Raw genomic sequence first — 12,719 nt, 5'->3', positions numbered from 1 at the left:
TTGTTTTCAATGAACATAGCCATTTTTCAACTTGACTCATGAAAGGAAATTGAGGTAAAATTATCTCAGCTGTCTGAATATGGAAAGTTTACCCTCATAGGGATTTGTTGTGATTTATAACAATATCATCATAAGAAAATTGCAAAAAACTTCAAGACAAGAACAACAAGAAGTATAAACAACAAGGGTATTGCTCATTTGATAGCGGGTGGCAGCATGGAGGGAGGTATATCTGTAATTTAAAAATAGAATCCACCCTATATACAAGCATGGTTTACATGTTAACTTACAGATTAACTAAATAAACTGACCTCTGTTCAAAGAAGAATGTGGATATAAACCAGTCTCCCAACTGACAGAACTTTACCCAATCACAGCATATTTACACGGTAAATATGTGATGCAAATTGGACTCCAAAAGAAATTTATTCATGTCTTCTGTACAGTGCTTTGTTCCAAATTAAATACTGCAAATTTGCAGTCACAAATCCATTACAGTAAATATGGGAATTTCTGCATCCAGTAATCTTGTTTGACATGAAAATCACAATAATGTAATGTTTAGTTGTGAAAGTGTTATTTTAGGGTAAACACATAATCTAGGCCTACTTTGCACTGTATCAAACAATGTGACATCACATCACATTGATCATTCTGTTTTGAAAAATCATTTTGTTGTTATAAAATGTTCTATTTGTTTGGATGGATGCTTGTTTAGCACCAAATTGAATAAAAGGACTGGAATCTGGTAGATTGTTGCATTTTTCAAAGTGATCTGTGATAGGAACACATTTATTGTGCCATTAAAGTTTCCTTTTCTGCAGGAAAAAAAGTATTTTTTATGCTTACATTGGCTACTATAAAATACAACCAAATTTACAGTTTCTTGATACTAAATATCTGGCTGCTAAAGAAGTTGTAGGTGGGATATCTCACTTGCTTACAGGTTTTCATTTCCCTATGATTGTACTTGTTGTCTCAGTCAGACCAAAGTATAGGCCTGTTTAAGTACATGTAGCATGTAGACACCAACTATGCAGCCACATCCTACTGGTGACAATGCAAATCATAGTGAATTGTTTAGTGACACATGCTTGATAACATCAGCCTAAATCCTACTGACTGGCAACAGGTAAACCCATTCACTTGTGTGCAGAAGTTGATTTTTTTTCAGCCCAAACCCCAACTTTTATCTGAACATCACCTTATCTCAACAATATTACCTTGGGTCCAAGAATGTTGAGATAAACGGGTAGTTCTGTACATGTGTAAACAATTGGATAAAGTTTTCAATTTGCTTAAAGCAATATTTATATGCATGTGATAATGCAGAGCATACTATATTATGATAGTCATCCATTTGTCTGAAACCAATTTTGTATCTGCACAATAATGTTAGATATTCACCATCTACAGTTAAAAACTTTGTGGCTGGCTTGCACTTGGAGTAAGGAAGAACTCTATGATTTCAGGGTCAAAAGCTCAAAGGTCATGGTCACTGTAACTCAAGGAATGAAATGAAAGTGTTTTCCACACAATTACTCAAGTTCTCTACCCATTACAGTTATGAAATATTGTAGATGGCTTGCATTCAGGGTTAGGATGAACTGTATAGATTTTAGGCTCAATAGGCCAAAGGCAAAGGTAACAGTGACTGAGAGAAGATAAATTCTTTCTGCATGATAGTATGAGTTCCCACCATCTACAATTGCCAAACTGGGTTGATGACTTGCACTTGGTGTCAAAATGTTGAAGGTCAAGGTAACTGTGACACAAAAGATAAAAGTAGTTTTCATTCAGTAAAATCTTTCATGACATACCTCAGCTAAACTTTGTAGATGGCATGAACTTGGGAAGAATGCTATTCTTTTGGGAATCAGAAGGTAAAAGGTCAATGTCACTGACTGCAAGAAAAACAATGGTTTCCTCTGGATAATATTTAGTTCTACATCACATACTTGGCACAAACATGGTGGTTGCTTTGCACATAGGGTAAGAAAGAAGTCTATTGTTTTTTTTGGCCAGAAATGTCAAAGGTCATGGTCACCCTGACTGAAAGAAGAAGAATGGGTTATTGACATTTATTTAGTTATTTACACAGATGGCTATTAGATACAGGGCAGGCATGTAGCATGCTGTTCATGGTACTCTTGTTCCATTTTTTACTTTTATTTTTCAAGGCAACTTTTAGATTTTCTCTTTTTGCTACATTGGAGGCATGCATGTTTTATAAGCACAGATTTTGTTCTGAGATCTCTTAAGGTCATATCATACACACACACACACACACACACACACCAGAGCTCTACTTGTTGACAAGGCACACACAGAACCATCATACAAAACAAATACAAAACACATTTTGGAGCAATAATAAACAGTTATTTCAAAATGTGTTCTTAGCTGCCAAAACAATTAAAGCAAAAAATGTAGTACTCAGTATCAATTTGTTTCATTTGTTTTACCTTCCTGCTTTTCTTCAACTGAACTGGTTACATTCTAATTTTACTTCATTATTATTTAAGATTCCATTTACATGATCTTTAACTTTATAAAGATATCCAGGCTGACATAAAAATGAGACTTGTTATATTTTGTTGTATTTTCATTTATCATGGAAAACAAAAGCATGTTCATTATTTGCATTTGTTTTGCTGTATGAGACTTTGCAATGTGTTAAGTTTACTTTACAAAACTCACACAGGAACTATGAAGAAACCATCAGATGTGTACATGACAACCTCTACAACTGTGGAGTGGTGGATTCTGGATTGATCCCAGTTCTGTTTGATAACTTGAAAGCCCAGATAGTGAAAATACTACCCAGCTGCTCTATCTCTACACGGTCACCTTGCAAGGAACAGGACGGCTGTACACTTGGTCTAGCAGAGTCCTGCTTTGCATCATTGACAGCAGGGGTTCAGTCTACACCAGAACTTTGCCTGTAAGTGATTAGTTTTTACACAGGATGTATACAACACTCTTCTTAATAAATGCACCTGCCATGATAAGCATGTGCCTAACATTTGACTTAGGTACATTTATATAAATTCAGTAAAGGAAGCAGATTTACATTTCTTGACTGTCAAATTTTACATGTGATATCTGCTGATAAAAGAATTCAGAAGAATAAAATATAGTCTTGCAGGTGCCATGGTACTTATCCTTTTGCAAGGCTACATCATACAAATGTATTTGGATGGGAAAATCCTATCAGCACATGCATTGTAGAGAGTTCCCAGAATGCAGAGCAGTGCAATGTTTATATTTTTATCTTGAGTAAATCATCAACTAAGTCATCAAAATGGTAAAATACATAAAAGCACTCTGAGAGAGACCAAGATATTTAAGTACATAAAAGCGCTCTGAGAACAAGATATTTAAGTACGTAAAAAGAGTCTGAGAGAGAACAAGATATTTAAGTACATAAAATCACTCTGAAAACAAGAGATTTAAGTACGTACAAACACTGAGAGACAACAAGATATTTAAGTACTTAAAATCACTCTGAGAGAGAACAAGATATTTAAGTACGTAAAATCACTCTGAGAACAAGATATTTAAGTATGTAAAATCACTCTGAGAACAAGATATTTAAGAACAAGATATTTAAGTACGTAAAATCACTCTGAGAACAAGATATTTAAGTATGTAAAATCACTCTGAGAACAAGATATTTAAGTACGTAAAATCACTTTGAGAGAGGACAAGATATTTAAGTACATAAAAGCAATCTGAGAACAAGATATTTAAGTATGTAAAAACACTCTGAGAACAAGATATTTAAGTACGTAAAAACACTCTGAGAGAGAACAAGATATTTAAGTACGTAAAATCACTCTGAGAGAGGACAAGATATTTAAGTACATAAAAGCAATCTGAGAACAAGATATTTAAGTATGTAAAAACACTCTGAGAACAAGATATTTAAGTATGTAAAAACACTCTGAGAGAGAACAAGATATTTAAGTACATTAAAGCAGTCTGAGAACAAGATATTTAAGTACATAAAAACACTCTGAGAGAGGACAAGATATTTAAGTACGTAGAAACACTCTGAGAGAGGACAAGATATTTAAGTACGTAAAAACACTGAGAGAGAACAAGATATTTAAGTATGTAAAATCACTCTGAGAGAGAACAAGATATTTAAGTACATAAAAGCAATCTGAGAACAAGATATTTAAGTACGTAAAAACACTCTGAGAGAGAACAAGATATTTAAGTGCGTAATATCACTCTGAGAGAGAACAAGATATTTAAGTACGTAAAATCACCCTGAGAGAGAACAAGATATTTAAGTACATAAAAGCAATCTGAGAACAAGATATTTAAGTACGTAAAAACACTCTGAGAGAGAACAAGATATTTAAGTACGTAAAATCACTCTGAGAGAGAACAAGATATTTAAGTATGTAAAATCACTCTGAGAGAGAACAAGATATTTAAGTACATAAAAGCAATCTGAGAACAATATATTTAAGCAGATAAAATCACTCTGAGAGAGAACAAGATATTTAAGTACGTAAAAACACTCTGAGAGAGAACAAGATATTTAAGTACATAAAAGCAATCTGAGAACAAGATATTTATGTATGTAAAAACACTATGAGAGAGAACAAGATATTTAAGTACGTAAAATCACTCTGAGAGAGGACAGGATATTTAAGTACATTAAAGCAATCTGAGAACAAGATATTTAAGTACGTAAAAACACTCTGAGAACAAGATATTTAAGTATGTAAAAACACTCTGAGAGAGAACAAGATATTTAAGTACATTAAAGCAATCTGAGAACAAGATATTTAAGTACATAAAAGCAATCTGAGAACAAGATATTTAAGTACGTAAAAACACTATGAGAGAGAACAAGATATTTAAGTACGTAAAATCACTCTGAGAGAGAACAATATATTTAAGTACATAAAAGCAATCTGAGAACAAGATATTTAAGTACGTAAAAACACTGAGAGGGAACAAGATATTCAAGTACGTAAAAACACTCTGAGAGAGAACAAGATATTTAAGTACATAAAAGCAATCTGAGAACAAGATATTTAGGTATGTAAAATCACTCTGAGAGAGAACAAGATATTTAAGTACGTAATATCACTCTGAGAGAGAACAAGATATTTAAGTACGTAAAATCACTCTGAGAGAGAACAAGATATTTAAGTACATAAAAGCAATCTGAGAACAAGATATTTAAGTACGTAAAAACACTCTGAGAGAGAACAAGATATTTAAGTACGTAAAAACACTCTGAGAGAGAACAAGATATTTAAGTACGTAAAATCACTCTGAGAGAGAACAAGATATTTAAGTATGTAAAATCACTCTGAGAGAGAACAAGATATTTAAGTACATAAAAGCAGTCTGAGAACAATATATTTAAGCAGATAAAATCACTCTGAGAGAGAACAAGATATTTAAGTACATAAAAGCAATCTGAGAACAAGATATTTAAGTACGTAAAAACACTGAGAGGGAACAAGATATTCAAGTACGTAAAAACACTCTGAGAGAGAACAAGATATTTAAGTACATAAAAGCAATCTGAGAACAAGATATTTAGGTATGTAAAATCACTCTGAGAGAGAACAAGATATTTAAGTACGTAATATCACTCTGAGAGAGAACAAGATATTTAAGTACGTAAAATCACTCTGAGAGAGAACAAGATATTTAAGTACATAAAAGCAATCTGAGAACAAGATATTTAAGTACGTAAAAACACTCTGAGAGAGAACAAGATATTTAAGTACGTAAAAACACTCTGAGAGAGAACAAGATATTTAAGTACGTAAAATCACTCTGAGAGAGAACAAGATATTTAAGTATGTAAAATCACTCTGAGAGAGAACAAGATATTTAAGTACATAAAAGCAATCTGAGAACAAGATATTTAAGTACGTAAAAACACTCTGAGAGAGAACAAGATATTTAAGTGCGTAATATCACTCTGAGAGAGAACAAGATATTTAAGTACGTAAAATCACCCTGAGAGAGAACAAGATATTTAAGTACATAAAAGCAATCTGAGAACAAGATATTTAAGTACGTAAAAACACTCTGAGAGAGAACAAGATATTTAAGTACGTAAAATCACTCTGAGAGAGAACAAGATATTTAAGTATGTAAAATCACTCTGAGAGAGAACAAGATATTTAAGTACATAAAAGCAATCTGAGAACAATATATTTAAGCAGATAAAATCACTCTGAGAGAGAACAAGATATTTAAGTACGTAAAAACACTCTGAGAGAGAACAAGATATTTAAGTACATAAAAGCAATCTGAGAACAAGATATTTATGTATGTAAAAACACTATGAGAGAGAACAAGATATTTAAGTACGTAAAATCACTCTGAGAGAGGACAGGATATTTAAGTACATTAAAGCAATCTGAGAACAAGATATTTAAGTACGTAAAAACACTCTGAGAACAAGATATTTAAGTATGTAAAAACACTCTGAGAGAGAACAAGATATTTAAGTACATTAAAGCAATCTGAGAACAAGATATTTAAGTACATAAAAGCAATCTGAGAACAAGATATTTAAGTACGTAAAAACACTATGAGAGAGAACAAGATATTTAAGTACGTAAAATCACTCTGAGAGAGAACAATATATTTAAGTACATAAAAGCAATCTGAGAACAAGATATTTAAGTACGTAAAAACACTGAGAGGGAACAAGATATTCAAGTACGTAAAAACACTCTGAGAGAGAACAAGATATTTAAGTACATAAAAGCAATCTGAGAACAAGATATTTAGGTATGTAAAATCACTCTGAGAGAGAACAAGATATTTAAGTACGTAATATCACTCTGAGAGAGAACAAGATATTTAAGTACGTAAAATCACTCTGAGAGAGAACAAGATATTTAAGTACATAAAAGCAATCTGAGAACAAGATATTTAAGTACGTAAAAACACTCTGAGAGAGAACAAGATATTTAAGTACGTAAAAACACTCTGAGAGAGAACAAGATATTTAAGTACGTAAAATCACTCTGAGAGAGAACAAGATATTTAAGTATGTAAAATCACTCTGAGAGAGAACAAGATATTTAAGTACATAAAAGCAGTCTGAGAACAATATATTTAAGCAGATAAAATCACTCTGAGAGAGAACAAGATATTTAAGTACATAAAAGCAATCTGAGAACAAGATATTTAAGTACGTAAAATCACTCTGAGAGAGAACAAGATATTTAAGTACGTAAAATCACTCTGAGAGAGAACAAGATATTTAAGTACGTAAAAACACTCTGAGAGAGAACAAGATATTTAAGTACGTAAAATCACTCTGAGAGAGAACGAGATATTTAAGTATGTAAAATCACTCTGAGAGAGAACAAGATATTTAAGTACATAAAAGCAATCTGAGAACAAGATATTTAAGTAGGTAAATTCACTCTGAGAGAGAACAAGATATTTAAGTACATAAAAGCAATCTGAGAACAAGATATTTAAGTACATAAAAACATTCTGAGAGAGAACAAGATATTTAAGTACGTAAAAACACTCTGAGAGAGAACAAGATATTTAAGTACGTAAAATCACTCTGAGAGAGAACAAGATATTCAAGTACATAAAATCATTCTGAGAGAGAACAAGATATTTAAGTATGAAAAGCACTCTGAGAGAGGACAAGATATTTAAGTACATAAAAGCAATCTGAGAACAAGATATTTAAGTATGTAAAGTCACTCTGAGAACAAGATATTTAAGTACATTAAAGCAATCTGAGAACAAGATATTTAAGTACATAAAAACACTCTGAGAGAGAACAAGATATTTAAGTACGTAAAAACACTCTGAGAGAGAACAAGATATTTAAGTACATAAAAGCAATCTGAGAACAAGATATTTAAGTACATTAAAGCAATCTGAGAACAAGATATTTAAGTACGTAAAAACACTCTGAGAACAAGATATTTAAGTACGTAAAAGCAATCTGAGAACAAGATATTTAAGTACGTAAAAACATACTGGGAGAGAACAAGATATTTAAGCTGTTTGGTTTTTAAATAAATTCATCCATTATTTTCACATGCCTGTTTGGCAAAATATTGTAAAAAGGTGAGCAAAAAGCAATGTGGTATGCAAAAGCAATGTTGCATGCCAAGGCAATGTGACATGCTAAGCAGTGTGGCATGCTAAGGCAATGTAGCATGCTAAGGCAATGTGGCATGCTAAGGCCATGGCATGCTATGGCAGTGTGGCAATGTAAGGCAACATGGCATGCTAAGACCACAGCATGCTAAGGCAATGTGGCATGCTAAGGACATGGCATGCTAAGGCAATGTGGCATGCAAAAGTGATTTTTACAGTAGGTTCTTCCTGCTCTACTCAACCAGTAATTTTCATAAAATACAAAATATTCAAATAAGTTTTGCAACCAGTAAAGATTTTGGCGATTGCATGGGCAGATTCAGAATTGTTGTGAAGGAGGGTTATACTTGTAGAAATAGCCAGTTTAGTTTACTTGATATGGTTAATTTTTCACTGTTTTGGCACTGAAAGAAGTGTAACTTTAATAAGAGTGACAAATTGCACCTTCCACACTACCTCTAAATCCATCATTGGATTGTCAGTATGAAATAAGTTATTCATATCAATTTGTTTTTCAGTAACTGACATGCTGGTATACCTGCAAGAGTTTTAGCTCAATGAACATGAAGGTGTACAAGATATAAAGAATAATGATGTTCATCCATCCATTGATGGGGTGCTTTCCACAGCTTTCTCATGGTTTTTTCTTAAATCTCATATATGTCACATCCATGATTATAGGTAGTAGCCAAGGTCAAAGTTACTGGAATTGAACATTCTGTTTTCTTTCTGCATGACATGTCCTGTTTCCTTGGTCTAATTTTAATAAGACTTTATAGGTAGACTACACTTGGCCATCAGCAGTTCCTATTAATTCTTAGGCCCAGGTCACTGGAGCAGACATTATAATTTATTTTTGGTTGTCATTTAAAAGTCAAGTTTTTTATGTTCCATCTTCATCCAGCTTCAAAGGTAGTCTATGGTTGGGCAAATGTCCTTCCTATTGCTTCCTGAGCTGAGCGGTGAATGTCCAAGTCCCAGGAGCAATCATTGTTATTCTTGGTTCCACATAACAAGACCATTTTATTCTAATTTCCTGCGTCTACATTTTGTCTGCATCATAACTGCATTACATTTCAGGAAGTGCAGCTGCCTATTGAGTCTGCAATCAATTGAGACAAGGCCAAGGCCACTGAATGTGAAAGTGCAAAAATTATGTTCATCTTACATTTGTTATAGGTACAATTAGTTTGGAGATCAATCATTTTTATGAGGGCTATTCTTTCTTATTAACTACTTGGAAACAATGAAACATCTTTAGTAAGCTTGTCAATGTTAAATGTTTTAAACATGATAATTTTTTACTTTGTTTCTGATTCACTGTTTTCCCTATGTGGACTGTTTGTTGGTTCCTGTTCTCTTTTGCAGGAGCCTTGAAATGCTTGCTGAATGTCTGGAAAAGAGAACAGCCAATTGCTCTGACAGAGTAAAAATGATGATAAAAGAGCGGCAAGACAAGCTCATAACCAGCTTGAATCTAACTTGTGGAGACACATTCCTTACCTGTGAACATAAATTTTGGATCTACACCATCAAAATATTTGAATTGTATACTACCAGACTCATAATGACTCATGAATCAGACGAGGTTGACAAGAGTTCAAACATTACTAACAGCTACGAAATTGATCTTGGACAGATGTGTGAAGCCTTTTCAGAGTCATTTACCTGCGTCACAAAATTTATATCATTTGTACCTAGTGATTTTATTACCCTCATGGAGTTTGTGTACAAGAAACTGTATGGATTTACGCATGAAATATGCATGGGTAAGAAACTTAAATTAGAATTTCATTTTTATCTCAACCCCTATTTATGATACAAGCTATTTTCACTTCGTAAACTCCATACTTGAAAACCAAATCATTATAACAGAGAAAATGTTGAATTGCCATGTATATTCACCTGTAAGTCAAGTCCAACTACAAACAATGTAGGCTCTGCTCTGTGTTATTTGTTCTACTTCTAACATGTATTGCACAGTCAAATAAGGGTCTGTGTTCTTTGTTCTGCTGAATACTTCTAACACACTGCATAGATCCAGATCTACTAGCACATTTTGCAATGTCAGATCTGGGTCTGTGCATTTTGCAGTTGGATTTGACTTATGATTGAGTTTATATGGTAATATAAACATATTTTTGAACCAAAAGGTAATCTATTTAATATTTCACAATATAATCTATAATTATTGTGTTTTGACTCTATGGTCACTAAGTAACAGAAAGAAGCAAACTAACAAGTTTCATAAAACTTATCAAACAATTTAACTATCAAAGTTATAAATGAAAATGTGAGAGGAACTTACAGTATTATGAAGTGAATCCAAAATAATCGTGATAAAGTTCTAGAAAAGTACAAATGAATGAAAAGTTCCATAAAAATTTAAAAACTGTAAGTGTACTGTTCGCTAAGAATCATAATGTCAGAATGTGTCATCCAGAACTCTTTTGAATAATTCACCGTAGTTCCAGAATAATATTATATTCTAAATAATGATCTCTTGATATTTCAACTGAACAATCCCAAAAAAAATTCCTCTGGAATAATATCTAAGTGGAACATAAAACACATCTGCAGACATATAACAGGAACACAAGAAATGAGAATGACTCCAAAACTTGAATGAATCTGATTGCTTAGTTCTCTTCTTATGTACAAATTCTAGTATGACTATATTTCACAACACCCAAACCAAAATTGCAAGCTTGTTTTAAAGCTTGCAGCAAATTTGCCACAAGCTTATTTATAAAGCTTGCGGCAAGCTTGTATTTGGAACATTGCAGCAAGCTTGCGCGAGCTTATTTAACAAAAGTGTCATAAGCATGCACAAGCTTGCGAAAGCTTAAGCTTGCACAAGCATGCGCAAGCTTGTTATTTATTTACCTAGTACAATAAGTATACACAAGCTTGTTACTAGCTTGCGCAAGCTTGTTACTAGCTTGTTGCAAGCTTGCAGAGATTTCTTGCTACAAGCATCTGGGCTTTCAAAAATCAGACATGATTGTGTTTTCCCCCCTTCCAAAAAACCCCCTGAAAATGTGAAAGGGGGGGGGGGGGCTGGGAGTCCGAAGGCCCCTGTCCAAAAATGCATTTTAGACCCAACTGCTCCTGGTGGACCAAATTATCATAATATATTGCAAAGTTTTACTTCATTCCAATGAAGTAATCTGCATATTTAATGATTAAATAATGCAATCTTATAGTTGCAATGCAGTGGAAAACAAATCTGTTCCGCCAAAACATTAAGTTTAATTCCATTGTTCAAGTTTATTCATTCACTGCAAGCTTACCCAAGGCTGCAGAAGCTTTATGTGTTCCCCTAGCTGCAAGTGTCACGCCCCTATGAAATGATCATGAATAATGAATGAACTGTTCATGAACTTGGTTCAAGAACCATTCATGAAAGTTCATCAAAAGGTTCATGAATTATTCTAGAATGTGCATGAATTGAAAACAGTCCACAAATTGGATCATCATCATTCATGAACAAGTGCATGAACATATTCATGGACTATGATGAACAAAGTTTCTCAATGATTCATGACTTCATGAACAGTGCCTATAAAACAAAATATGATTAGCTGACAAGTCACAAATACCTATTCATCCTGAATCATACAATAACCTTAGATGGGGGATGGGGTTAATACAGTATAAAATGCAACATATTATCTTAAAAACTGTATTTGATTTCAGATAAATTTAAACTGACAAGTGATATTCATTTTTTTTACCCTTAGCAACACTTTTTGTATGTTCTGTAATTTTTCTTTGAAAAATGTTCAAGATATATTGGGGCAGTTGCCTGCAATCAACTGTTAAAGCATATTTCATCGTCATGGGGCTGTCTTTCAGCTGGGGTTTCTCCTGACCAATCTTCTTCCAGAGACTGACCTGTCTGATAACTCTTTTGTGAAGATGTTCAGGGTCTATAATTTAATCAAATCCTGTCCATTGTCACTACTGAATGTCTCTTTCTGCAACTTAAGCTGTTCCACCTGATTACTGTTTGGATCTTTAACATTGTTGCAGCAGTCACAATTTAATGTCTCTTCCATCTTGAATCCTCCAGTTTTCAAATTTTCCTCCTTAACCTACAAACTTCATCCTCTAACAATTTTACTTTGCTGTCTGGTCTGAAGAAAAGGTAAAGTTAGTTAATTACAGATAATCTCTGATCAACATTGTTTTTAGCTTTTAGCACATTATCATTGTACCCCACTTTACTTACTGGAATAATATGATCCAACTCAAAAATGATTTAATCCCTTACACATAATACTGAGCATTTATATTATTGCAGAATTTTGTCACTGTTTTTATATTAACTGAATCTGTCTAGCCATAGGTATAGTCACAGGAGACGGATGTTTTATTCAGTAAAATATGACATTTTTTTGACAACATCGTTACACTAAATAACCGTATATATTACAGATAACGGTTATTTCATGCTTTCAAATATTTTCGCCATTTTTTATTGATAAAACGCCAGACTTGTGTGGTATAGGCCCTTAGTATGTCACTAATGCATCCACTCCGACTCCACATGTTGCGTATAGCTGCTTCCGGTTTCATCACGTTGTTAT

At 33.2% G+C, this 12,719-nt stretch overlaps 1 protein-coding gene across 1 annotated transcript in view; it reads left to right on the top strand.

Annotated features, from left to right (window-relative positions):
* The window catches only part of LOC149772420 (uncharacterized), a 135,323-nt gene that overhangs the window by 56,574 nt on the left and 66,030 nt on the right, over window positions 1-12,719 (top strand). The window contains exons 21-22 of the mRNA XM_089947855.1: window positions 2,705-2,944; window positions 9,496-9,896. Coding sequence (XP_089803981.1) covers window positions 2,705-2,944; window positions 9,496-9,896 — 641 coding nt within the window. The remainder of the gene's footprint in view (window positions 1-2,704; window positions 2,945-9,495; window positions 9,897-12,719) is intronic.

The sequence above is a fragment of the Sinohyriopsis cumingii genome, unplaced genomic scaffold (assembly GCF_028554795.1).
Source record: "Sinohyriopsis cumingii isolate HCF-2022 unplaced genomic scaffold, ASM2855479v2 utg001510l, whole genome shotgun sequence".
Lineage (NCBI taxonomy): Eukaryota > Metazoa > Mollusca > Bivalvia > Unionida > Unionidae > Sinohyriopsis > Sinohyriopsis cumingii.
Note: the sequence above shows the minus strand (reverse complement) of the source record. Positions and strands in the feature narration are given on the sequence as shown.